Source organism: Hippichthys cyanospilos, chromosome 19 (genome assembly GCF_059441005.1).
Source record: "Hippichthys cyanospilos isolate Australia breed blue-spotted pipefish chromosome 19, RoL_Hcya_1.0, whole genome shotgun sequence".
Classification (NCBI taxonomy): Eukaryota; Metazoa; Chordata; class Actinopteri; order Syngnathiformes; family Syngnathidae; genus Hippichthys; species Hippichthys cyanospilos.
In genome coordinates this window covers 13,421,937-13,448,828 of record NC_142387.1, presented here as the reverse complement: position 1 = coordinate 13,448,828, position 26,892 = coordinate 13,421,937, and the positions used below count along the sequence as shown (strand labels likewise).

Below are 26,892 nucleotides of genomic sequence, written 5' to 3'. Positions count from 1 at the left end.
GTCAGACAAGCGTTGTAAAATGTACACTACTTCCGGTCAGTTGTTAATAAAGCAAAGCTTATTACATATTTTTCGAATGGTTACTCTTCGAGCTAGGGGATTCTTTCATATTATAGATCCATAACTACATGTTAATTAATAGGTACTACACATGAACAGTGCTGGAGGGGTTATAAAATAATGTTTTCTCGACATAGTCTTTATTTTGAAATAATATTCAAGAAATCCGGTTGCGCGTTGGTGACTTCGGGTAATTATCGCCAGCATTGCAAGGCTGTGTTCTGCGCAAGCGTAAATGAAACTTCATGATTCCGACAAGCGGCTGCATAGGGGCGGGGCCCCATTCCGTTAGGATGATGATGCGACGACCTTCAATTTTAAAAATAGAAAACCTTATTAAATATCACCAAGGGATGGCTGGATGTGGATTCTAAAGGGGTGTTTGCCGATGATCCATTCTTGAATAGGCACGATCTCAAGAACTCTGAGGCCAATCTACATCATTTTTTGAATGTTATACCATTGTCTTATTCTGCAAAGGTTGTGCTTATCAGTGTCATCGATCACGGAAAAAAAGACAACAAATTAGTCACACTCACATTTGCACTTATGGACAATTTAGAGCACCATTTTCATATCTTTTAAACCAAGTAAATAAAATGAGCTCTCCAAAGACCGCTATAATGACCAACATTAAAATACAGTCGTGTCTGAGTATTTGTGAAAATAATATTTTAGCAAATAACCGCAGCATTATTTATTCTGAACGTTAACACGGTGCATAAATATAAGAAAATAGCACTTCGATTAAACTGAACTGTGCTTGGGGAGTGATACTTTCCTGCACCACTAGAGTGTGCCCAAGTACCACTAGTTGTAACTGCAAATAATTTGGGTTAATAATTAAAAAGAATATATTTGTGTTAACGTCATTTTATTTTATATTTAATTCTGAACAATTCGTGATTCTTCACTAAAGCAATCAATTCAATCAGTTTGATATATTTTAAAGAAATGTCATTATTTTGTTATTTGTCAAATAGACCCACGTAATCCACTTCGTCATCAAATAACTTGATTATTTAGGCACTAAATATTTGGCAGCAACCAGTTTGGGGAAAGATGACCCATTTTGAGGCGTGTAATTTGCAATTTTTATGTTGTAAATTTCAGTGTGGCTGAAAAGTAACAAATATATTTGTTAAATTGAATATGTTGGTGAATAAAAAGACCACTATGTTTGGCTTGAATGTTTTTTGTTTGTTTGTTTTGCTGTGTTTTCGTATTTGCAATGGGGTCCTTGGAAAATTTGATTTCCAAAATGGGATCCCTAACTCCAGAAAGTTTGAGCACCCCCGTTTTATTAAATTCTAAAAATAATTATTTTTGTTATTCTTTTCTATTGCGAATAATCAACGGCAGCTTATCCATAGGAAATTAAAGTTTATAATTAGCCGCCACGGTTTGATTGCGACGTTTTGCAGCAAAAACAAATCTTGCTTGTTTACATGTGTTCTTTCTGCTCAGTGACTCGATCAAAACGAGTGAATCTTTACGTCATAAAGCCGATTTTGCCATCAAAGTCACTGATAGCCATTATTGCTGACAAGAGACAAAGTTCATTCACGTCGAGCAGACTCTTCTGGTTGGCTTGTTGTTGTCCTGCTGTCAATCAAAGAGGGCAGGACGATCGTCTCGTGCCTGCTAGCATAGCCGACTGCGATTTAATAGCTTCGCAGCCTATGCGGGGAGTCCAACAAAGTTCCTCTTTTATTCGATTTCCGCGTTTTAGTTGCACGCTTGCGGGGTTCAAAGGTGGACATGAGTTCTTCGGGCTCCCCGGTAAGCTTTTAACAACTCCTCGAGTGTTGTAAAAGTCATGTCGCGACACTCGCTAGTTAGCCTCGGCGGCTAAGCTAGTTGTTATGCTAGTGGATTTGACAGGCAGGTGTCACAAATTTTCACATTTAGCTCGACTGGTGCTGTTATTTTATCATGAATTGTATCGTTGTAAAGAGAAGCTATTGTGTAAACAAGATGCTTTGAACTGATTGAAATAAAAATCAACAGATAAAGATTAAAACAGGCTGTAAGTTGGTATGGTCGACGTTGCATCAGGGGCGATTCTAGGTCAAAGGCTTAGCGTTTCTAAGCTGCTGTCCTGGCAATATTATTTAACAATTTTTGTACATTTTGATGCCATTTTATTCCCACATTTATTTAAGGTGCGCATTGCACTTTAGTCATGGACATCCAATCAGTAAGCCTCAGTAGCATAAAGGCAACTGCACCTTCTTTGATCAACGAAGTTTCAAAGCTTGAAACAATCCTTAGCTAACTTTTACCGAACAGCAATAACTGAAATTTTAATTCCGCAAGGAATAATAGCGTATTTGCAAGGTATTGCGGGCTTGCATATAGAAGTGCTCTGTCCTGGTTTAAAGGGACAATGTGTAAGATTTCGACCGTTCTTCATTAAAAATGAATAAATGATTATACATTTTAAAACTTGCAAATAAATGTTCTTAACGACCAACAGTAAATTTTAAACGTAATCGTAGGTCTAGTCATCAAAAAATTATATTACATGGGAGGGTAGCACTCCTCCGGAGGCTGCCATGTCTGTTATAGCTATGGACAATGATAAATGCAGCGCCTCCTGCTGTCCGTAATGAAAAACGGTCTAAATCTCAACACTATTTCATTTTGTCTTACAGACAATTGGGGAGCTATTCCGTACACTTGGTGAAATGGGCTTTACACAGGAGCAGATCCAGGCGGCTGTGCAGGCCGGCCATTTTTCCGTGATGGACGCGGCTGAGTGGTGAGGACATCTACGCATCTCCTGAACTGTGTCCCTCTCAGATTTGAAAATGGCCCAATCATTTTTAATCCGACGCTGGTTTGTTTATGTATTTTTTTACCAGGCTCTTACAGGGTCGTCAGCATCCACGACACAGTTTGGTCAAACAGCCGACGGGGCCAGCAGAAACTGCCTTTGCGGCTTTCAACCCTCCTAAAGCTTCGACCAGCTCATCTGCTGACTGTCCAAGTATGATGTTTATAAATATACGCGAAAGAAAAAAAAAAGGATTTCTCCAATTTAGAAATTGTTTCATTAAGCGCAAAGCTAGCCATCCATTTTCTTTCACAGTGATGTTAGGCGTGTCCCAGTCCGATATTGATATCAGATATTGATTCAATTCCAGTAAAAAAAAAAAAAGTAGCTGTCTATCGGATTATATTAATCTACATTTCTGAGCATTAGCACTCATATAGTCTTTTCAATCCAAAAGTTACTACATTCTCATGTTAGAGGTTGAATTTACGGAGCCCAAATATTTGAAATAAATGTTCTCATACCTGCTTTTACTAACTAATGCTCTTTGTTTACATAGTATCACTTGCTATATCACTTGATATCCTATCTATTGTATTGAAAGTGTAATAAAATTGTATCGGGACACGCTTTGGGTCTTTAAAGAGGCCAGACCAGTCTATGACCAGACTTTCAATCCAAGATACTTATTTACTTTTTTTTTTTTTTTTTCCCCCAAATATTAATTTTCTTGTTGTCACAGGCAGTTCCTTAGTCCTGGGACCAACAACGCAGAATTCGTCCCGAGAGCTGCCCCCGGTGGAGTCACGCATCAAACAGGACAAAAGTGACTTTGAAGAGCAACAGAGGCAACGTGTGGCTCAAGAGGCCAGGGCGGAGCGCCAGCAAAAGAAGCAGGTACCGACCGCTTCATCATCTCAAGTAACTGGATTATAGGATTACTTTCACCTTGACCTCCAATCATAATTTAGTGCTTGTTTTGTTGGCATTCCAGGAGCGAGAGATGGTGCTCAAGCGCATCGCAGATGATCGTAGAAGCTTACAGGAAAAGAAGAGCGGGCAATCTGGCGCCGCGGCGGAGGCGGCATCTCCGTCCAATGGCGATCAAGGGCACACTCTGGGAGGGAAGGTTCAGACTAATGTGGATAACAACTGTATTCTCATGGTGAGGTTGTAAAGGCACCGCAGTCGTATCGATGCGGGACGCTTAGTTTTAAGTTGTCTCGTCTGTGGCCTCGCTGCAGATCCGGCTGCCGTCCGGTGAGTCCATACGTGAACGCTTTCCGGCTGATGCGCCACTGCGCAGTGTTGTGGAGCACATCACTGGACGTCACCCCTCCCTCCCCACATTCTCTCTCCTCCAGGGGTTCCCACGGAAACGCTTTGGGGAGGCCGAGCTGGCCTGCTCGCTGCGTTCCCTCGGCCTCACACCCAACGCCGCCCTTTGCATTCAGACCACCCCCCCGGAAACCCCTCAGGACCCGGCCGGCCCCGCCGAGCCGCCCCCAGTTGGACTCAACCGGCAGGTGCTTCCCGTTCCTCAGGTTCAGGAGAGGGCGGGTGGGTCAGACCTTGCCGTACCCCCTCTGCTACCCAATCACATGTGGGAAGAAGCTGCCAGTCTTGCGGGAATATCTGGAGGCGCTCCTCTGCATGGACCATCCCACTTTTGGGGCAAGTAGTAATAGCCGTCTATCCTTTTCCTCGCGACGCAGCTCGAGTTCATTTTAGCATCCTCTCCATTTTAGTAATATTCCTGTGTGTGAACAAGGATGGGACTCAGACATCGGTTCTGTCTGCTCGCTTCTTTTATTGACAATAATGCCGTACCATCCTCAGCTAACACAAGCTGCTGTTAGCTGCAACAGGCACTTGCTGCTAACAGCCATCTGACAGCCGCCCTCAAGCTCGTACCATTACAGTAATTATTGTAAGAATATGGCTGATATAAAAATGCACATCTGTGTGTCAAATCCCTGCTTATGTGGATGACAGATCAATCTTCCTCAAAACGTGTTGGAAATTAAAAAAATAAATAAGTTACCGTTTATAGGACGTACTTCATATTAGGGGTTTTATATATGTGGAATTAGGGTAATCGTCTCCAGTCAATAGCCAGCAACAAAATTGCCGCCCTCATGCGGGAATGATTAAAAGCACGTGAAGTTTTCGGCTTTATTCATATTCCACAAATTTAATATTGATCAGAATTGATCAGAAGAGGAGTCAGGGCTCATAAAACATATTGTAAAATGGTTATTGGGTTCGACTTCCCCTTTTATACGTATAGATAATATGCATGTATACAAACAGTAATTGCCCAATGATGCATCCTTGCTGTAACATGAACACATTATTCCACAGGGCGAGGCCAAAAGTTGGTTACTGTTAATCCTGAGGCAGCTGCTGAAATACCACAAGAAAGAGAAAGGGAAGAAGAGGAGGAGGAAGAGGAGGAGGAGGAAGAAGCTCCACATTTGCTAAACGGTACTTAGTGTCACACAACTTGAGTGTGGTATGAATAAATGATTAGGAAATATCCAACCTAGCCAGTCAGGTGAGTTGTAATGTAATAACAAAGGCACAATGCATCATTCTGGCTCAGGGGTAGTTCAGGAGCGCATGATTTTAATTTGAGGTGGATTAATCATGAAATTGATTGATCGGCTGTCAATCATTGCCCGACTTTATGGATTGCGTGTGTGTTTTGCCAGGCATGCCCCGCCTTCCGTTCTTCCTGGAGAACAGGAACCGCGGCGGCTTCGAGTCCAGGCACCGCTGGCCCGAGCGGGGCAATCGACTCAGGGAGGCGCCAGAGGATGAGCCGTCGCCCGAGCTCGACGACGCAGAGGGGCGAGCGGCGCCCGGAGCCGCCGGGCAGGCAGCCGTGGAGCGGCTGGAACGGGCGGCACAACACAATGATCCCGAGCAGGCGGCGCAGGGGCAGCCGCTTCCCCCCAAGAGGTCCTTCAAAACCCCCAGCGTCTCCTCGCTCTGTGCCTTGGCCACGCGTGCCACTGTTCAACTCATGATGGGTAAGCACTTTGGCACGATTACGGTAAAAAAGAAGATCAATGTCTAAAGTACTGTGTTCGTGGGCTCCAGCTCCCAGCATGCAATACAGCAGCAGCCTTGCGGGTCTGACGCCCGAGCTGGTGGAGCTCCTGCTGAGCCACATGGCCCAGGAGCGTCTGCTGCGTCCGCGCAACCTGGAGCTGTTCTTCGGCTGCCCACTTCAGAAGTTTGTCCTCAACTGCTACCCGTACTCCACCAATGAGCTCCTACGCCAGCTTCGCGCCTTCACCGCGCTCAAGCACCTCAGCCTGGTCAACTCGCCGCTAATCACAGGTACAAGCGTCTAACCAGTTGAAACGGATGTCATTTAAATCAATTGAATAATAACAAAGAAGAAATACCAGAATAATTGACAGAATTTTACTTAGGATAACCAAATACCAAAATTTCAATAGCTATGGTCCTGTAAGTTGCACAGGATGCTAACGGCCCTCATTGAAATAAGTTATTTGATGAGAGCCTTCAGGTTACTATTCAAAGGCAGTTGAATCAATGTAAATGACTCAGATACAGTTGCTGTTCCTACTGATCACTTTTGAGCAAACCAGGCTTACAGTTTTTTTTCTAAAGTCACTATTGTGGTTTTGACATCACTTTTTTTCATAATACAAAAGTGTGTTCCTAGATAGTAAAAAAAAAAAAAAAAATGTTGATTATATGAAAATGTTTGATTAGGTGTAATTGTGTTTTATTGTCTTGTGTATACATAATTTTTCCTCAATCAAGCAAAGAGATTGATCACCATAACAAAATACTTTGCTATGCTACGCTACTATGCAGCCCCATTACAAGCCATAATCAACTGTCTATATATTTTTTCATCCAGATTCTGGCCTGTCAATTTTGTCCAGTCTGGTTAAATTGCAGTACCTCAACTTGGCCTCCTGTAGCAAACTGACCGACTCTTGTCTACAATACATCACAGGTTGCGAACGCCTTCCACATCCACTCCAACGAGATTAATTTGTTACATAAGGCTTTTTGGACCGTGTGGATAATCTGCCTTTGTTTGCAGGTCTCAAATGCCTGTGCTTCCTGTCGCTGGACCAGACCAAAGTGACGGACGCGGGGGTGACGATGTACCTGCGCTCGGCGCCATCATGCCTCTCGCAGCTCAGTCTCAATCAGACGGCGGTTGGCGAGGCCACGCTGGCTGCGTTGCCCGCATGTGCGCCGCAGCTGCGGATGCTCAGCATCAAGCAGACCAAGGTAGTGCATCACAACCACCACAAGATGGCGCTGACTTTTTTTTCCAAACAATGAAATGATACCTGGACTCTTGAGAGACCCCAAGTTTATTTTTGCTAGCTTTTGGAGGGAGCGTTTGAGCAAAAGTGGTGTTAGCAAACATGTTAGCAACTATTTGTCGTCGTTTTTGAACATAGTGGGAAAAAAAGGCATGAGCTGTTTATCACCACTCGTATTAAAACTAAACAAACAAAAACAATGATATTTCCATTTTGTGTACATAGCCAAACCACCAAGTCCGCTAGCATCATGGCAACATGCAGTGCAAAATGTTAACGAAACTTGTGTTGCTGTTGGTCTCATTTTTAACATGAAAGTGATACAGCTCAATGCTAACACGCAATAGCCAACAATAAAAACAGGCTAATGAAACTAGCATGATGTCTCACTAAGTAAAAATAAGTATGTTAACAGACATATCAATACTTAATTATCCAATTACCGGTACTCTGTTTTCATAAAGTTATAAGTTGCCTTCATTATTTGATTTGGTGGGAAAAAATTTTTATTGTACTAGCCTACAACCAAAAATACAAAAAAAAATCTGTGTGGCCACCTCTTTAGGTCAATTAACTAAGCATTGTGACGTCATGGTGTGTTCAGGTGTCTGACGTATCCGCGCTGTCCGAGTTGCCAGGCTTGCAGACGCTCAACCTGGACAGCACCGGCGTGACGGAGTCCTCGCTGGCGCTGCTGAGCGCCCATCCGTCACTTTCGTCCCTCAGCCTGGCGGGGCTGCGCGTGACCGACGGCGACCGCACCCTGCAGATCGTATCGGGTTAGCGTCAGCTTCTGACCCGAAAAATTGCGCGTCCGGTCGCTGAATGCGATCCGTCCTCTCCGCAGGACTGGCTTTGACTCACCTGACGCTCCCGGGACGTCACTCGGTCACGGACGGCGGGCTTGCCTTTCTGTCCCGTCTGCGGCTGCTGGTAGAACTTGACCTTACGGATTATACACAAGTCACGGACCAGGGAGTTCAGCACCTCTGTACTTTGACCAGGTACATACGCAGACCTGATTTTGTCACATAATTGTGTCTCATTCTGTCCCATTGTGTCCCTTATTGTTCTTATAATTTTTCATTGTACAATCTCATCCCCTCTGTGTTGTTCAGTTGTGCCTCTATAGGCATCTGTTCTTTTATGTTTTGTCTTATGCCTCTTAATGTCTTACTACGCCCTAGTATGTTTAAATTTGTTCCATAGTGTCCCCATTTTTCTCATCCCCTAGCAGGTGGTATTTTGTCCCAAATCATGTCCAATTCTCTCCCACGTTCTTCAGTAAATTTTCCTGTTCTTTCTTTTCATGGCCAATTGTCTTATTGCATTCTATTTAATTCTTACAGTGTCCTCCTTTATTTCTCATAGCATCCTACAATGTCCCCTTTTTGTCTCAATATTTGATCTCATTGTGTCCGCCTCTGCCACATCTTGTCCAATTCTTCCAACCAGTATCAAGTTGTATATAGTGTTCCTTTGTGTCCATATTTTGTCTCACTAGGTTTCATTTCCTTTTTTCTATAGTGTTTGATAGTTATACCAAGTTTTGTAAAGAGATGTCTACTGTATTTCTGTAGGATAAAGAAGCTTTCACTGAGTAACACTCAAGTGACTGACACCGGGCTACCCTACTTGCGCCCCCTGCTGGAATTACAGGAACTATGCTTGGACCGAACTGCGGTCAGCAGCCGAGGGGTGGCGGCGCTCATCACCTACTTGCCGCACCTCCAGGTGCTTTTTTCCTTCCCCTATATGAATTTTAAATGTCTGGATTCTGTAAAGACGGATAAATACGTCTTAACGGATTGAATGATGTAACTTTTTTTTTTTTGCAGGTTTTGGGCTTAGCCAGCACTCAAGTGGGCGACAACGTTGTGAGGCGAGGTCTCATCCATTGCCCTCAGCTGCTCAAGTTGAACCTCAGCCGCACCAGAATCACAGATAAAGGTAAGACCACCCGCTCTCCTTTCACGCCATAAACCGTCATCTCATGCGTTTCACCGCTCTCCGTAGGGGTCAAGTTCCTGGCGCGCATGCATCTGACTCAGGTGAACCTAGACGGCACCGGCGTGAGCCTGACTGGCATCGCAGGCCTGCTGGCCTCCGCGCACATCGGCAGCATCCGCGCAAGCAACACGCGCGCCGTGCCTCTCGACGACGTCTCCGACGACGACTGGGAGGCTGTCTCGTAGCGCTGAGCCGAACCCCCCCCCCCCCCCCCCCCCCCCCCCCCCCCAGTGACTCCGCCTCCACGTTTGCACTGTCGCTTCAATGATCTGTCAGGAATGTCTGAAATTGCTAAAACGCGAGCCCAGTGACGAACGAGACGTTCGCGATCGATAACGGTTCGCTGGTTTACGACACTTCTTTTCCTATTTGACCATAGCTAATGTTTTAAACATGCCTCGGGTCAAATTGACCCGAAGCATGTTTTAACACATCAGTTAGTCAAATAGACCCATTTAAAAAAAAAACTAGATAAGAGCAGCTGCAATTAATACTAGAATCTTAACCCTTTACAGAGCACAGCGGCCGCTTTCGTAGCATAGTCTAAACAGGCAAAAATGGCCTTTATTAGGCACACATCTATTTCTATTTTTCTTTCTATTTTTAAGTCCTAAACAGGCAAGAATTTTCAGGATTTTAGAGAAATTTAGGGGTACGCTGGAATTTAAGCAAAGGCTGATAAAGAAGCTTTCAGCTGTTTTGCCTGTTTAGCCTATCAACCAAAAGGGGACACTGAGCCCATCAAAGGGTTAATGTAGACATTCAAATGCGGATCACGTGCCCTGGGTCAAATTGACCCACACTCTTTACTGCTGCTCCTGAGATCCAAATGTATTTTGTAATACTCTACATTATTGTAGATTTTCATTACAGGTCAGTTTCAACAGCGACGGGTGTTTTAAACATGACTCGGGTCAAAGTGACCCACTAAGATTGTGTCAATTTATTAGGAGCAGCAAATATCTTTGAGAGTCATTTTGATCCGAATCTTGTGATGAATGAAGAAGATGAAAGAAGTAGCCATTAAATTTGTGTCTTAGTGTAGACTTAGAAAACATAGATGAAATAACCTGGGTCAAATGGACCCACACCTATTACTGCTGTTCCTGAGATTTGAATTTTATTGTGATTTTCATTACAGGTCAAATTCAACAGTGGCCGGTGTTTTAAACATGGCTTGGGTCAAACTGACCCACGACTCGGGAGCAACAAATACATTCATCGTGGGTCTATTTGACCCAGGCAATATTGAACACACCAATACAGAGATGTAAGTAATAGTATGAAAACAATTCCAATTGGAAACCACATTTTTGGGGTCCGCCGTAAACCCATGACCCGCTGTATTTCAACTAATCGCTTTACTGCTTCATTACCATAAGGAAGCAAAAACCACACAGGCACAGCATGAATGCCAATGTTCCATTGGAAATTTTAATTTAACCTAAGTGTTAATAATGGTCATTTTATGTGTATTACCAAAACTCAAGGACATTTTGTGTTAGTCCTAATTCCATGGTTTTGGCTTTATTAAAAGGACAATCTAGCATCACTTTGTTTTAGTCCTAATTCCATGGTTTTGGCTTTATTAAAAGGACAATCTAGCATCACTTTGTATCTTAATCACTTTTACCTTGACAGCTGCTTTTTTTTTTTCATCCTTTGTTGAATTAAAAACCCCTCAAGCCAGTCCCCGTGTATTTCTTTATTCAGGCGGACTTCTTCACAATGTAAAATTAGGTGGAATCCTTGCTTTTACACTCTAATCTATTATTTAATGATGTAAGAAAAATGGCACAGCATGTTTGTTGAATGTTGTGAAAACACTACAATAAAACAGTAAAGTCCAAGATTTATTGATATTATACATCAAGCAACCAAATGCAAAATCACACCAAAATATTGGACCAATACAAAACTAGCTGTATCATCGCTGATATCACTGATATTGGTGCTGTTGGCCTTCTTAAATGAGACGCAACAAAATTAGTTCCAAACATTTATTAGATAAGAGTGATTGTGAGCTGCACTGAAGCGCAGCCAGCGGAGGATGTTCACCAAAGTCCTAAATTGTGGCGCTATTCCAGTTTGTCCTCTTGGCAGGAAAAACGAGGAATAGGAGCGAAAGAAAACAGACCAGTGTGACGTTTGCGGTGCCTGATGGAAGCGTTGCTAGGGTAACGGCCTGCCTTAGTCATCGTCCACAGTGGGTGTGATGGTCACGCCCCTCCTGATCTGACCCCAGCCAATCAAACTGTTGTGAAAAAGGGAACAGCCAATCAGATAGACGTATGAGGATAAAACATGGACAAACTAAGTACTTGCGGCGCGTAACGTGCAGTTTTCCTTTACGTTTAACATAAAGTTGATTGACTAGTACAAGCTGCCATAGAAAAATTTGCTGGGCGAAATTCCTCACCGCCAATGTTTCTCCACACGTCGACTCAGGGCGATCTTCTCTCCGACTTCGGTGCAGACGGGGTTGGTGAGGACGATCTTGGCCAGATCGGCTTTGACGGCGCTGACGCGGCCGCCAGTCGAAAGCGAGCCGATGTTCACCATCAGCACTTCGTTCTTTGACAGCTTCTGGACCTGTGAAGGTGTTAGATCAAGGACTGTATAAACAAATTTGACTTGATTAGCTTAATGCTAATAAAACAGAACACCGTTGGCGTGCTAACACTTAGCATCGCCGCTCACCTTGGCGGCCTTTTTGTCACCTTCCGTGCGCACGCCAAGCAGTCTCCTGAGCAGGAAGTAAGAGATCTCCAGCTCGGTGAAGATCTCCGGCAGCTCCCCGACGGCGCCCAGCACCTGACCCACCATGCGGTCGGCTCGGCACAGCGTCGGGTCAATCTTGGTGCCCACGCCTGTACCGAGGTCATTGGAGGTCATAAGTGCCAGAAGTTGAAATGGCCAAACGGTGAATACTGAACGGAAGTACCGATGAGGCCTCCGGGCGCGGCATACTGGAGGTCGTTGTGTTCGGCGAACAGCGAGACGATCTTGGAGAAGATGGGTTTGCACATCAACTTCCCTTCGTGGTCTTTGGACACGATGCCTGGCCGCACCTCGATTTCCTGGCCCACCTGCAGACGCCACAGATTATTACCCCTCACATCAGGACACATTTTTTCCTTGTCCTTAGGAGTGTCTCACCTTGAGGACGCCCTTGAGGATGCTCCCTCCTGCCACGCCGCCTTTCAGGTCGTCGACTTCGCAGCCGGGTTTGTTGACGTCAAATGATCGGATGACTAGGTGAGGAGGACAATCAATAAGAAAAAAAAATAGTGCTTACAAAACACAGCTCCTCTTTTAGAGTCTCAGTACGGCACTAATACTGGTAACATCGTTACAAGAATGCGTAGTTGTAAACCCATTCACAGCCATGTTATTAATATAAGTGGCCAATCAGGAAATTTCCCCACGTTTCTCACCAATGAGTCTGGGCTCCGAGGTGAAATCTCGCACAGGGACGGGAATCTTTTTGACGATGTACTCGCACACTACCTCGATGTTGTACTTGAGCTGAGCGGAGATTGGAATGATCGGCGCTCCCTCGGCTACCGTGCCTGTCAATCAGAGGAGACGCGTGGTCAATGTGGACGCTGTTCTTGATGGAAGCATATTTTTGTTTCCGGATTTGTGTGGGATCGCACCCTGCACGAAGGTCAAGATCTGCTCGTACTGCTCTTTGGCCTGGCTCTCCTTCACCAGGTCGATTTTATTCTGAAGGATGAGGATGTGCTTCAGTTTCATGATCTCGATGGCGGCCAGATGCTCCGACGTCTGCGGCTGCGGACACGACTCGTTGCCGGCTGGAAGGACACAAATGTGACTAGCTTTTCACGCGGCCGGTGTCCAGGCCGGTGCGGATGAGACGATTCACCGATGAGGAGGAGGGCGGCATCCATGACGGCGGCGCCGTTCAGCATGGTCGCCATCAAAATGTCGTGACCGGGACAGTCCACAAAGGAGACGTGTCTACAAGAGACTTCAAAATCAGCAACTGTGTCCTTTCTTAACCAAACTAATTTCAGATGCATACTCACTGATGACATCAGCATTGTTCCACTCTTTGGACAAAAATCGTGAAGAGCCAAGACCGACTCACCTGACGAGTTTAAAGTCGCCTTTGGTGCCGGGGATATCTGTGGGGAACTCATCGGGGGTGCTGCTCCCACACGAGCGATAGCACTCAGGCCGAGGACAGCTGGGGTCGTCCAGCATGTAGACCTAACGAGACAACACGGCAACGGTCAGCATCGGCGTTAAGGACCGGCGTCTTTAACGTCGCGCGTACCTTAGCGTTAGCATAGCCGAGCTTGATGGTGATGTTCCTCTCCAGCTCATTTTTGAATCGGACAGTGTGAACACCCGAGATAGCCTTCACCACCGTAGACTTTCCGTGCGCCACGTGGCCGATGGTGCCTAGGAATCAAAACCACACAACTTGGTAGGTGACGTTGAACGGCGCATTTCGACGCCATTCTTTAAACGGCCGTACCGATGTTGATGGTGGCCTGTCTGCTGATGATCTCAGGGGAAAGAGTCGTCAGCTTGGATACATCCTACAAATAGATAAAGTGCTAATTCAGCTTATCAGTGCATCACTAGTATTACTTGTTCTACACAGAGGATAAATGATATATAACAGTAAATTACATTGTATGTGTTGCTACAGTAAAAATAATTTTGCCACAACACAGATACTATTTTGCATGAACGTTAGGATAACAAATTTAAAGGATTCTCGCTAAAGGGGATAGAATACAGTATTCAACCAAGAAAAATCTGGATTGTCAGGGAGCCAGTAGCTAACTGCTATTAGCAAGCCGTCGTGTTGCCGGGAGAAGGCAGGGGCGCAGCAGTATCTTAGCGGGCAACAAAAAGGAATTTTACTGTGGCTGATCATCGATAAAAGGGGGCTAAAGTTTAGTCTACAAAATCACTAAAGTGTCAGCAGTGTAGGAGGAGCACTTACCAGAGTACTGAGGTCTTGTTTGGCCAAATGAGGCTGCCCCAGCGTTGTACCGGACTCATCGCCCGCCATCTTGAATGGAAAAGGAATTGATAAAGGTAGCAGTGGACAATGCCTGAATTACTCATTACGATTTTTACTTCCTTACGAAATAATCAGTTGTTTATTCTACTTCATACTATTTTCAATTTCAAAAATAATGATTAGAATTAACAGATAATTAATGTTCAAATTGTTTAAAATTTACCTTGACAAAAACTCAACGGGGTCCTTTCACTGAGGCTGATGCAACTTGAAGGTACAGTCGAAAACTTAAAATAAAAAAATTGTGTCACCACTAAGGGCCAGCCAAATCTTTGTACATGTGTTTCAAACGAATCGTTGAACTTATCGCCAAACGATTTGTCTGTCTCCTGTGAATAAAGAAGAGTATTGGCCGTTTCTCGCAGTAAGATGCTTGGACTTCCGCCTTCGTCACGGGCAAGAAGTCACGTGGCACGCGACAAAAAAACAAAAACAAAACAACAACAACAACAAAAACAACTTCAAAACATATACAGGTATTTGCTAAAATTGAATCGGTTGAGCGACATTGTAATAATGACGTAATTACGAGATGTTTTTAAGCGGGGCTGGGAAAGCGTGGACCCGTCGCTGCCTGATGACGTACGCGGGAACGTAGTTCAAATCTATAGTTATTTTTCCCGAACTCATTTTATATTATAGTGCATATGTAATCATAAATAAAACAAATCATTGTCTTGTTGAGTTTTGCGGTATTTTGTAAGGTTAATTTTTAACGCTCGGATAGGCGTTGTGGCGTGATGACGTCACTGGTAAGTCGTTCAATATGTGGCTTCTCTGCTCTGGTGCCGGCCCAGTTCGAGTAGACGCCAAGGGTTGTCCGACCAACGCTCAATCGGAAAATAGATCCTGCATACCGCAACTCGCCGCGGCTGTCTCGGGGCTCCCTCAAAAGCCCAAGGTGTTTTTGGAGCACGTTTTTTGACGCATGGAGTCGGCGTTGCAGGCAAAGTCGCCGCGAGCTTGTAGCTTAGCTTAGCCGCCGTGCGTGGACTTGCAGCTGGGTACCGACCGACGGATGTTCCGAACAAAGAGCGGACGGACAGACGGACATTGGTATTTTTGTTGCTCCGAACAATGGGCCTCATACTCGCTAAACTGTGGAGCTTCTTCTGTAACCAAGGTAACAAAAGATGAAATATTTTTAAGTTAGAAAAAAAAAGTGCTCTGAGAAGCTTGTTTTGGACGACTTTTGTTGACTTTGTGAGAGGGTGTTTACTATAAACAAAACGCAATTTCGTAATCAGAGCTGCTTTAAAAGTTGTTAATTTGCATAGTATTTAAAGAGATGTAATTTTTTTTAATTTTATTTTGCTTTACCATGTTTAGTGCACGATCGATTGTTTAGCCGTGTTTGGGAAGCATCGGCTCTGACGTCACTGCGAGACCTAGGAGGATTTGTAATTAGTTTTATCATATACTTTTTTTGAGATAATGATGTAATGGCGATTTAGAAACATGTTTTAAGTATTTTTCTAGTAAAATATCTTCAAATCTATTTAGAGATTTGGAGAATAACATTTTGACAAAAGTACAAATTTGGCCAATAGAAAAAAATCTATCTCAATTCATCCTAATGTAATGATAAAAAATGAGAAACCATGTAACTTCTTTTATCACTAAAACCCGGCATTTGAACGATCATGTGCATGTAGACTTTTCACACCCCGTGCACATACTTGTGGCCAATATACAAAGTCGTAGGAAGTCATAGAGCAACACTTGTCTCACTTGGAAACCGCTAATCAACATTTCCTTCCTGGAAGAGCACAATGGACTGAACGATTATGGCTACCACAGAAATGTGAGGATGAGCGAAATCTCCATATTTTTGTTCAGAAAAATGTATTTGTTGCAGAACACAAGGTGATCATCGTTGGCCTCGACAATGCTGGCAAGACCACCATCCTCTACCAGTTGTAAGCCACTTTACATTTTTTAGGTTCCTAGCTAGCTAGTTTCTGTAGAAAGATAAATAGCTAGGCAGCTAGGTGGCTTGCATGCTCAGGAGCTGGATCGGTTGCTCGGGAGCTGCTTTGGTTGCTCGGCATCTGGATTGGTTGCTCAAGACCTCGATCGGCTGCTCAGGCGCTGCATTGGCTGCTAGGTTGCTCAGTGACTGGGTCAGGAACTAGCTAGGTAGCCAACCTGCAGGGTGATAGGTTGCTCAGTCGCTAGTTAGATAGCTGGATTGCTATTTTGGATGCTCAGTAGCTAGCGTGGTTGCTCAGTCGCTATATTGGTTGCTCAATAGTTAGTTAGATAGCTGGGTTGCTATTTTGGTTGCTCAGTAGCTAGCGTGGTTGCTCAGTCGCTATATTGGTTGCTCAGAAGTTAGCTTGTTTGCTCAAGCGCGATATTGGTTCCTCGGTAGCTATCTTAGTCACTCAGTAGCCAGCGTGGTTGCTCAAGAGCTAGCTTTCTTGCTCATGAATTAGCTAGGTAGCCAACTAGCCGGGAAGCTAGGTTCCTCAGTTGCTAGTTAGACAGCGAGGTGGCTGTTTTGGTTGCTCGGTGGCTATTTTGGTTGCTCAGTAGCTAGCGTGGTTGCTCAGTATCTCTATTGGTTGCTCAGGAGCTAGCTTGTTTGCTCAGGTGCTATATTGGTTCCGCAGCAGCTATCTTAGTTGCTAAGTAGCCAGCGTGGTTGCTCAGGATCTAGCTTGAATGCTCAGGTGTTTGCTAGGTAGCCAACTAGCCAGGAAGCTAGGCAGGTTCTTCAGTAGCTAGCTAGGTAGCTAGATAAGTGCGATCGAGGTAGGAGAAATAGCAATGCTAGCTCGGTAAGTAAGAAAAGGGCTGGGTGCCCAACTAATGAACTGTTCTTTTGCCAGTCTGATGAACGAGGTGGTCCACACGTCACCCACAATCGGCAGCAACGTGGAGGAGATCGTGGTGAAGAACACGCACTTCCTCATGTGGGACATCGGCGGACAGGAGACGCTCAGGTCCTCCTGGAACACGTACTACTCCAACACGGAGGTACGCACAGATGTGGCAATGAGGGGCAGATGGTGTGTTTGTTGACACTACACGGCAGCTGTCTGTGGGAGGGGGGGGGGGTGGCTCTGGGTCAAAGGTTAAGCATTGACAAAGAAGCCTCCCCGGGAAACAAAACGGCAGCTGCAGTAGCTGAGATACAAAACTTTAGTACTCTTGACTACAATTATTTAGGTTTCATGTTGTCAAATTGAGATGGAATATAGTAAAAAAAAAATATATTAGTCACTGTATGTGTGATGGATTTACATGGCAATTTTTGCTTCATTTAAATGGGTGTTAAGTTAATTGAAAAGAAAAACTATTTTTATACGTATCAGAATTGTTGGAATATACCAAGAAGCAAATTTGATGTCACAAAATGCAATTGAAAATGACAAAAATGTGTTTTTAATTCATTTTAATAATGCAGTCCATGTAACTGAATGACTGGGGTGCCCCGCGGTTGCCATGGCAACGCGTCTCCCGCCATCCCATCATTCATCCCGTTGTTTGCGCAGTTCGTCATCCTGGTGGTGGACAGCACGGACCGAGAGCGCCTGGTCATCAGCAAAGAGGAACTCTACAGGATGTTGGCTCACGAGGTCAGCCGCGGGTGGGCGGGGTCAAATGGGCGGGGGCGGAGCGTGACCGTTGTCGGCGCTGGCGTGGCAGGACCTGCGCAAAGCGGCCGTGCTGATCTTCGCCAACAAGCAGGACATGAAGGACTGCATGTCGGCCGCCGAGATCTCCAAGTACTTGACGCTGAGCGCCATCAAAGATCACCCGTGGCACATCCAGTCCTGCTGCGCTCTCACCGGGGAAGGGTGCGCCAAAAAATATATATATATTTAGAAATTGAATATTTTGTCATCGTTGGAATCTTCTCTAATTGAAGAAAAAAACAGTTCTTTACCTAAAATTCAGTTTTTTACTTTACATTACAAAATCATCGGGCGGGCCTGATTAAACCCGTTTGTGGGCCGCAGCTGGCCCGCAAGCCGTATGTTTGATACCACTGATATCGCTACAGGCTTACTTACATTGACTTGATTATGAAGGCTTTTTTTGTTGTCCTTGTCCAACGTGTTCTCAGGTGTGGAGGGAAAAAAACAATTTGGATTAAGAAAAGATGTTTCAGGACCATAAATTTGACCCCAAAACATCAAAAACTCATTTTAATTTAAAAAAATCATACATAATGTCCCGTAATCAAAATGACAATGACCCAAAAATACAGTTTAAAAACTAATTTTAATTAAAAAAAAGATTTAAGCTTAGATGATTTTTTTAATGCTTTTTTTATTATTTAGGTGTCCAAAAAATGTTAAAAATTGTAGTTGTTCAGGAAGATTACGTAAACCCATAAATATGAATTTAAAAAAAAATTATAATATATAATATTGTATATTCCATCACATTAATTCTAGAAAAAAAGTTTGCGTTATTCCAATTAATGTCATTTTAATTCACTGATTCTGTGCAATTTCAACTTGATTAGTAATCGGAAAATGAAACCTTGTGAAACAATTTTATAATCTTATTTTTTCCTCATATTGTTGTTAATATGACTTTCTATGTCCAAATTATTTTTTTAAGCGTTCATTATTTCCTCTATGACATAGATTACCTCCAATCTGATTTTTCCAGGTTGTGTCAAGGCCTGGAATGGATGACGTCACGGGCCGGACTCAGATAGCCCCGCCCCCTCCCCCAGATTCTTTCATTGACTTATTTGGATGGCAGCACGGCTGAGCGGAAGACGAGCCGCGTTTCCGAGCCGCGTTTCCGGGCCGCTTTGTCCCCCGCGAGCATCACGGATCTGAGCCATGCGAACTTTTCAAAAGACGCTGTACGCGGATCAAGTTTTTCTTCGTCCGACCGACAAGACATCGAGTCGGTCGAACGTTGGTGCTAGGTTTTATCGGAGAGCTTACTATTTTTGACTGACAGTATTTTAAATGACATTATTTAATATCTGTGGTTGTTTGACTTTGACTGGAGGAAGACGCTGTTTTTCTGCACAAATTGTTACCCTCAAAGTAAGATGGCGCTACAGTATTTGAGCCACGCGAGTCAAAAGTGCGTCATGGTGTCCTGGCGGAGGAAATTGTTACATTTATGACGTGATTAAAACGGTTGGAGGCATGTGCGTTTTTGCTTTGTGGCATTATGTTACAAATGATGGAAAAGCAAACATTAGTAGAACATCTCAGAATAAGAGTGACAATAAATCCAATAAATAGAAACCAGAAAGAAAACAAATACAATTAATAAACACAACTATGTGAGGGGTACAAAATATATATAGATATACCTTTAACTTTTTACTAATCTCCAATGTTTTTTTTTTAGCATTTTTACTGCCTGAATATCATTCGAAGAATGCGTTATTTGACCTCCTTAAAAAACACATTAAAACATGGTTTCCTTCCAATTAATTTGGAGCAATGAATGTGGTATTTTGCCTGAAATTTTTATTAACAAAATCACATAATTTCTGCTATAGTAAATTTAGACTGACAGTGCCATGTTCAATAGGTGAGCGTGCGTGCTACGTGCACCGGAAGTGTTGTTCTGAGCATGCGCGAAATAAAAGCGCGCTGTGCTTATACAGTGGAAAGGCTAAATGCTAATAGCTAAATAATTTCAGTTTCTCACACGTGCGACTGCTACACGGATAACCGCAACACAAGTGACCTGCGCTACAGCTTTTGGGCCCAGTCAAGAAAATCAAAGACGGTTTAGACTTATATTCGATGAGAAATGGAACGAGTAATGGGAAAAGATTCCTCGCGCACATGGAGCTGCCTGGCCACGGAGATGTTGTCTTGGAGGATCCGCTTAACGATGCCGAGGACGATGAAGCGAGCGCCGAAGACGACAGAAAGAACGGTGAGGCCAATATTTTGCTCTATATTATTAATATTTTAATTAAATTTGTTTTTAGTATTTTAACATATTTTTAAACAGGCATTATGTAAACAAGGCTTGATACTTAAAAAAATAAGGCTTTTGTCATGCAAACATGTGGGAAACATTGCCTCCTAGTGGTAGGATGACCGTGCTTGATATGACTTGTGTACTGGAGTGAAGTGCAGCTGGCTTTTACCGCCGAGAATCAGCGTAATTAATTGTGGCAGCCACTGTTGTGATGGAAATTCGATTGTGTTGCCCTACTCCAAAGTTGAATACAATTTCATTTTCCCCTTCCTGTACATGTTTATTATATATGTAGTACTTACTATACTATTTTGTTACCGATTTTGAATATGTATACAAAATGTTGATGCTTTTACCTGGGGTTTGCATGCATTAGCTAATTAGCATAGGTTTTTATGGCATTTATTTTTATGGCGATCCCAACGCGGATTAATCTTGTTTATTTATTTTCTTTATTATTGTTTTGGATTCATTGTCTCCGTAATAATATGTTCATATTGCTTGTTTGTATATTTCGTACTTTGAAGTCATTACAATTTAAGAAACAAGAAACACCGAGCTGACGTGGGAGAGCATTAGAAACTAATGACGTTATTGCTCGTGATTTATTGTTTTCGATATTTGGATGGAGTGTAAAATAAGTTGCAGCAAACCTCAGAAAAGTAAAAGAGAGTACATGCATTCAGTAGACTTAGCTTTTCATTTAATGCACAACCATGGCACCAGGGGGTGCTGTGGCGCTTTAAATGTCAAAGTCTGTAAGTCTTCTAACTTTCAGTCGCTGGCAATTTTTTTCTAAATCAAATTAAGGATCAGTGTGATTAAGAAGTGTTTTATTCCTTTTTCTCTGATTTATAATATTGTTTTTTTTTCCCAAACGGTTCAGTTGGTCAATAGGGATTTACATTTATATTTCAGGTACTTTAATGTACTAAACTTGTGATTCATATTGGACATCAAAACACACAAACAAGTTTTTTTTAATGGTCTTGCTTCAGCACACATTTTCGTATGATAAAGAAAAAGATCAAATGTTGACATTTTTACATGAAATTGATGAGAATCAACAAGGCTTTTTAGCTTCTCAAACTAAACAAAAAAATCAGCATTTTAAAACTTGTACAACTACGCCTTCTGGCCTTTCTTTTGACCAATAAAAGACTCCGATACTATGTATCATCACCGCCTTTACATTTTCAAATACTGTAAAGCTGTAGCTTTTCCTTCAAAAATGTACATTCTAGATTTTTCATCAGCATACTTTTGCAAAAAAAAAAAAGCGAGGGTTGTACTCACGTTTAGTAGCAGTTGTCCGGCGATGTGTTCAATGACCGTTCGCTCGGTAAGATTTCCCAAACTGCCATAAAAAAAAAATCACCACACTAAAGATAATTTTTAGAACAGTTATTTTTCTTTGTTGTGTATATCTGTTTTTATCAAAAGCCATATTGATATGCGAATAAAGGAGCAGTTTATATAATAAACGTTTGACTATACTGTAATAAATTCTCTATAAAGGGAAACCTTTGGTTTAATTATTAATTCTTATCGCGTCCCGCCCCCTAGCATTCCTCTGCCTCGCGTTACGAAAAGTTTTACTGCCTCTATTATTATTTATTATTTTGTATTTGTTTCAATGGCTTGGATCTTGAAGTCCTCGTCGTCTTCTTGCGGTCTGTCAACGTTTTCCAGTGGTATGGAGATTTCTAGTAGCTGTTGGTTCATCTTCAAGGTCCTCACTGTGGACGAAATATCAGCGCTCAGCGAGGACGCCTTTTCCCGCAGTACCTCTTTCGGTCGTCTTAGGCTCGCTCACCTTTATGTATAAAGAATCCACTGATGCCAATGATCACGGCCAGCAGAAAAATGCATAAGGCGCTTGTGATAAATACAGATGGCTGAATTTTGTCTGAAGAGGAAACAAGACAGTGTTGGTATTGCCCTTGACCTCACTGATATTCCGTTCAAAGCAGCGGTCCCCAAACTTCTGTTAGAATAATTGCGTATGTTATCTCACAACCACAATGAATGAAAGCGGGACAGACAGAAAGTGTAATTGGCCGCTCTCCTCGCGAGAAAAATGTTTGTTGTCTCCCTTCTGCGACTAAAGGAGTGTGTAAAAATGGCTGCTACTAAATGAATGAAGTACTTAAGTCAGCAATCACTTCATACATTCAAGTGAATAATTTAGATACTTTAGTCGGTAAATAGGTACAATTAGTACTTGTACGGTAAAATTATTGTGCTACATATTACTGAAAGTGATTAATTTCTTTAGTAATTAATTGCCCATACTTTAGGACACAAGTGTCAAACTGCTGAAGGCCCAAAGGTCATATGTCTTCAACTTTTAAAATTTCGGGGGGGGGGGGGGGCATTTTTTTTCTTCCCAATCTCTCTTTTGAACTGTTTTTACCAGCCTCTGATTTCAAAACTAGCTAAGTGATCGACGACCACACTTAAAATTTGATTCGCAGTCGTTCCCGAACTATAAATCCTAAATACAACGTGACCCACGATAAAAATGATTTCGACACCCCTGCTTCAGTACTTAAAACAATCAAAGACATTAGGACTTTAAGCAATCGGTTACTACACACTTGAACGCATCCCCGGAATCGAATATCTGGACTCCACAAAAACACTCCGCAAAAAGACGTTTTTCAGGATATCGAAATTGGAATAACGAAGTCTTATTTATATCGAAACTTATCTCGCAGGCCGTACTGTTACAATGACGGACGAAAATTCTCTTTACCTTGCTTGACAATGACGTCCGTCTGCGTGAAGTAGATGGCAGAGGGCGTTCGGGCCCCGCAGACGTACGTGCCCTGGTGCTCGGCCTGCAGGTTGGGGAGCTTCAAGTAGCGCCAAGATGCGTTCTTTTCCCTCCCCAAATGCGTCACCCGGGGCTCCGGACGGCTCGCTTTGACGTTCTCCAGGCGGCGGAACATCCAGGTTACCTCAGTGGTTTCGCTAGAAGTCTTGGAGCCGCACGCCACCCTCAAGTCGCTGCCGACTGTTACATTGAGGGTTTCTGCACAGGAGGTTTGGATCAGGTTCTAGAAAAGTTGAAGTGCAGTCTGCGCGAGGTCGTTTGTACCTTCTACCCTGAGCTCAGCCCTTTTCCTGTCCCATTTGTTGTAGATTTCACAAATGAATATCACGTCGATGCTTTCGGCCGCCTTTGGCTGCAAGCTGCTCTCCATGTGATGGAAACCCGTCGAGGTCTCCGTCACCGTTGTTTTGTTTTTAAAGACGTTGTCGTTTTTGTAGTGGTCTGTATACCACTCCAACGTGGGAACAGGACAGACGTCGTTGACCCGACAGAACGCAGTCTGGTCAAAAAACTCCATGTAGACAACCTGGATCGGAACTGACACCCAGATAGTAACATGTCAGCACAACGTGGGCTCAAAACAACAATTTCTCAGTCCCGGTTTCCGTTGTCTTGCCGGTAAGAGCATTCTGGGGATGCGGAACAAAGTTACATTCTTTTCTGATTGGATTTTGGCCAGGAAATGCAAGGTAGATGTTTTTTAAGATATATGTTTAATAATTCCCGAATTAAAGACCCTTTTTTTGTCCATTCAACCTCAGCAATCCTTTGTTTTACTTGTCATGCGTGACAGATGTCATTTAGGCAAATGTTAATGAAATTGACCCCTATAGTTGGAGGGCAACTATAGGAGTGTGGATAGATGTTTAATTAAAGGCCTTTTTTGTCGATTCAAGCATCAGCAATTCTTTGTTTTACTTGTCACGTGTGACAGATGACATTTCGACAAATGTTAATGAAATTGTCTTCTATAGTTGTAGGGCAAACAGATATGAGAACGGATATCCACCATTTGAGTGTCATTTAAAGCATGATAATGCCATCCGGTGGACATGATTGATATTAGCACTCTTGTCCACTGCATTTCTCAAATGTGGAGTAATAAACATGATGGTATTATAAGTTAGGGTTAAACCCCTTAGCTGGCTATATTTTTGTGTTAACACTTCTATTACTGTGTTGTCTTTCAATTGCGGTGGAACTGTAGAACCACATACTCGGCGTTAACTTCAGTCCAAGTAATAAAACAGAAAAAAATAGCGTGTGGGCAGCGCCTGATGAATTGACGGACCAGAAAAAAAAAGAAGTCAAATGTCACCCCCTAGTGGTGGCGGATGGTCAGGCAAAAATATTACAATTCCCGTGACCGTTTGCGGGCTCACCTTTCACTTGGAGATTGACGGAAAAAGTCTCTTCTCTCATCATTATTTTAACCCAGCATGTGTATCGCCCTTCATCTTTGGGCACTACGTCCTCAAGCAGCAGAGAAACGTTCCCTCTATAGAGATTTTCCTCAAACAGTGACGTTCTTTTGTAGAAGCGCTTGCTCTGGGCCTTCGGTTGGTCCGCCCCTTTCTCGAAGTAGAGGGCCGTTCCGCTCATCCCATAGGACGACTCCCACACCCACTTAACAGTCCAAAGTTCCTTACTCAACCTCTCTACAGCGTCCCCCGGTAAAATGCAGCTTGTTTTTGCTAGACAGGTTATTTCACGGTCTGCAAAAAAAAAATAAAAAAATCAAAGCCACATGGACACTGTCAAAATTGTTTGGACTGTAGTCTAAACCAGGGGTGTCAAAGTCAGCGTTATCGTGGCTCACGTAGTTTATCCGCAGTCGTTTCTGTTCGAGGGTCGGTATGACTGAAGGTCAAATCCATTTCAAGTGTGTTTGTGTGTTTGTGTTTGTGTTTGTGTTTGTCACACGTTTACCTTGTTTTCAAAGCAGAGGACGGTAAAAAGTGTTCAAGAGAGATGGGGAACAATAACGTCGCCCCCCATTTTTTTCAAAGCCAATGGCAAATTCGGTATTCGAGCCGGAAATTTGAAATCAAATTAGCACGGTCCAATCCCGCCCCCCGGGCCTTGAGTTTGACACCCGCGGTCTAAACCGCATCAAAAATGGACAGTCGTCAAAGAAGACTCTTGTAATAGCCGAGGAAGTTAACTCATTCAATGCCAGGGACGTAGTTTCCTTTTCCTTTGTTTTTTAATTTCGAGTTCTGACTTAAGTTACTTAAGTATTTTTTAAATAATTATCTGGAAATTCATGTCTTTAATGCTTATCGGAAAAGGAAACCTCTAGGGCAAGTAAATTCCGCATTTTCACTCATCTTTCAAGGCCAACAGAATCTTACCTACTACGTCTATGTAACTACGGACGCTATCGAGGGCCGCACAATTAATTTATTATTGTTGTTATTATTTTAAAAGATGAAAATTCTTGTCCGCGTCACTGAAAAAGCGAATGCTCCCAAGCATCAATTTATACCCGAAGTATCTGGGTTTTCACGTCTGGACTTTTGAAAAATCGAGAAAGTACGTCCCCGGCATTGAACGACTTCAAAGACATTTGCGAGAGTTTGGCGGTTCTTGATCGGCCGAGGGACGCGGAAGCGCGAAGCTAAAAGGCGGCAGAGGGTAGCGAAGGTCTCACTTACCTTGGCAGTGCGAGTAAGACAGAAAGGGGGCAACCATTAAAACCTGCAGAAAGGTCTTCATTGCTGAAAGCGTCACTGCCCAAGCAGAGTGACAGCGGACCTCTTTAGCGGCGTCTTTATGCTTTGGACTTTCCTTTATGTTGCCGTGGCATCGCAATACAAACGAAATCTCTTTATGACAGGCTTTCTAAAAAATAGAACATCCTGAAACAAATGCATTTATTTCAGTAATATGGATCGAAAAGTTTAATTTTCATTCAACACATGCGGACAAAATTTTAAGTGGTAATCATTGTAAATTTAAATCAGTTGCTCTCAACCTTTTTTTACTTATGAATTTCTTGTGAAATATCTTTTGGGGTTAAAAAAAAAAAAGACTTAAAATGTCATCAATGGCTCATTTAAAAAAAAACAAAAAAAAAAAACTTTAGACTCTTTCAAACTTCATTTGTATCGGTCCACAAAAAAAATAATCAAGCTAAAGTGTCCTCTTTTGGATCATAGAAGAAATTTATTATCAAAAAAAATTATTCATATTTTTCCACAAAAATCAATATAAAGCGTCAGACCTGTTCTCAAAAAGAAATCATTATAAATAAATATTTGTTCACGGAAAAATATAAAACATAAAACATCCTGTTTTGGGATTACAGTAGAGACACAAAAAATCACAAAAAAAATCAACTAAATTATGAACAAACAAACAATAATCAACAGTGTCAGATCTGTTCTCAAAAATAAATAATTATGGAGGAATATTTGTCCACAGAAAAACATTCAACATAAAGCGCCCTGTTTTGGAATTACAGTAGAGATCTCTTCACAAAAAATAATCTTGAACTTGATAAATATTTGTCCACCAAAAAATAATCAATATAAAGTGTCCGACATGCTCTCAAAAAGAAATCTTCAAAATACATATTTGTTACAGAAAAATATTCAACATAAAACATCCAGTTTTGGGGTTACAGTAGCGATCTCCTCACAAAAATAAATCATTAACTGAATTATTAACAAATATTTGGCCCAGGTCGGGCTTATTTACTGCTATTCAAAATTGAAAATAGTCAATTTTGGACATAAAAAGCCGATGTTTTATCATGCATTCCCCCAATTTTTGCATTAATCCTTTCAAAGGCAAGTCTCGAACGAGGCGCAGTAGTATTTTTTGTTTGAACACTCCAAAGCCACCGGGTGGCGCTATTGGCTAATTTGATATTTGCAAGCTTTTCAATGAC

General features: G+C 42.7%; 4 protein-coding genes across 4 annotated transcripts; 2 read left to right on the top strand and 2 right to left on the bottom strand.

The window, feature by feature from the left end:
* Positions 1-1,633: 1,633 nt before the first annotated feature.
* LOC148408022 (uncharacterized) lies at positions 1,634-10,860 on the top strand. Its single transcript, XM_088402061.1, has 16 exons — positions 1,634-1,842; positions 2,718-2,824; positions 2,928-3,052; positions 3,582-3,736; positions 3,834-4,004; positions 4,084-4,513; positions 5,204-5,326; positions 5,554-5,874; positions 5,945-6,187; positions 6,741-6,839; positions 6,930-7,123; positions 7,766-7,940; positions 8,009-8,165; positions 8,742-8,895; positions 9,000-9,111; positions 9,178-10,860. Exons 1-16 carry the CDS (start codon positions 1,822-1,824, stop codon positions 9,354-9,356), a joined length of 2,766 nt encoding a protein of 921 aa, XP_088258187.1. The 5' UTR covers positions 1,634-1,821; the 3' UTR covers positions 9,357-10,860.
* Positions 10,861-11,157: 297 nt separating this feature from the next.
* eif2s3 (eukaryotic translation initiation factor 2, subunit 3 gamma) lies at positions 11,158-14,635 on the bottom strand. Its single transcript, XM_088402062.1, has 13 exons — positions 14,400-14,635; positions 14,156-14,224; positions 13,679-13,742; positions 13,475-13,602; positions 13,286-13,407; positions 13,061-13,155; positions 12,831-12,989; positions 12,609-12,743; positions 12,331-12,425; positions 12,116-12,260; positions 11,872-12,041; positions 11,591-11,763; positions 11,158-11,425 (listed from the first exon to the last, which is right to left on the bottom strand). The coding sequence occupies exons 2-13, from the start codon at positions 14,222-14,224 to the stop codon at positions 11,362-11,364; spliced, it is 1,419 nt and encodes a 472-aa protein (XP_088258188.1). The 5' UTR covers positions 14,400-14,635; the 3' UTR covers positions 11,158-11,361.
* Positions 14,636-14,967: 332 nt separating this feature from the next.
* arl8 (ADP-ribosylation factor-like 8) lies at positions 14,968-19,363 on the top strand. Its single transcript, XM_088402063.1, has 6 exons — positions 14,968-15,359; positions 16,095-16,155; positions 17,071-17,218; positions 17,737-17,820; positions 17,891-18,042; positions 18,866-19,363. The coding sequence occupies exons 1-6, from the start codon at positions 15,314-15,316 to the stop codon at positions 18,912-18,914; spliced, it is 540 nt and encodes a 179-aa protein (XP_088258189.1). The 5' UTR covers positions 14,968-15,313; the 3' UTR covers positions 18,915-19,363.
* Positions 19,364-21,122: 1,759 nt separating this feature from the next.
* On the bottom strand, positions 21,123-25,802 carry LOC148408019 (uncharacterized). Its single transcript, XM_088402625.1, has 6 exons — positions 25,655-25,802; positions 24,380-24,712; positions 23,262-23,534; positions 22,917-23,195; positions 21,975-22,067; positions 21,123-21,897 (listed from the first exon to the last, which is right to left on the bottom strand). The coding sequence occupies exons 1-6, from the start codon at positions 25,713-25,715 to the stop codon at positions 21,776-21,778; spliced, it is 1,161 nt and encodes a 386-aa protein (XP_088258751.1). The 5' UTR covers positions 25,716-25,802; the 3' UTR covers positions 21,123-21,775.
* Between the last annotated feature and the right edge of the window lie 1,090 nt (positions 25,803-26,892).

Coding starts and splice junctions, on each gene's coding strand:
- LOC148408019 (XM_088402625.1), bottom strand. CDS start 25,715: ATGAAGACCTTTCTGCAGGTTTTAATGGTTGCCCCCTTTCTGTCTTAC. Junction 24,713..25,654: donor GTCTTACTCGCACTGCCAAG/GTAAGTGAGACC, acceptor TTTTTTTTGCAG/ACCGTGAAATAACCTGTCTA. Junction 21,898..21,974: donor TGGATTCTTTATACATAAAG/GTGAGCGAGCCT, acceptor TTTCGTCCACAG/TGAGGACCTTGAAGATGAAC.
- eif2s3 (XM_088402062.1), bottom strand. CDS start 14,224: ATGGCGGGCGATGAGTCCGGTACAACGCTGGGGCAGCCTCATTTGGCC. Junction 13,743..14,155: donor AACAAGACCTCAGTACTCTG/GTAAGTGCTCCT, acceptor ATCTATTTGTAG/GATGTATCCAAGCTGACGAC. Junction 11,764..11,871: donor GTGACAAAAAGGCCGCCAAG/GTGAGCGGCGAT, acceptor ACACCTTCACAG/GTCCAGAAGCTGTCAAAGAA.
- LOC148408022 (XM_088402061.1), top strand. CDS start 1,822: ATGAGTTCTTCGGGCTCCCCG. Junction 3,737..3,833: donor AGCGCCAGCAAAAGAAGCAG/GTACCGACCGCT, acceptor TTGGCATTCCAG/GAGCGAGAGATGGTGCTCAA. Junction 7,941..8,008: donor CACCCTGCAGATCGTATCGG/GTTAGCGTCAGC, acceptor TCCTCTCCGCAG/GACTGGCTTTGACTCACCTG.
- arl8 (XM_088402063.1), top strand. CDS start 15,314: ATGGGCCTCATACTCGCTAAACTGTGGAGCTTCTTCTGTAACCAAG. Junction 16,156..17,070: donor ACCACCATCCTCTACCAGTT/GTAAGCCACTTT, acceptor TTCTTTTGCCAG/TCTGATGAACGAGGTGGTCC. Junction 18,043..18,865: donor TGCGCTCTCACCGGGGAAGG/GTGCGCCAAAAA, acceptor TGATTTTTCCAG/GTTGTGTCAAGGCCTGGAAT.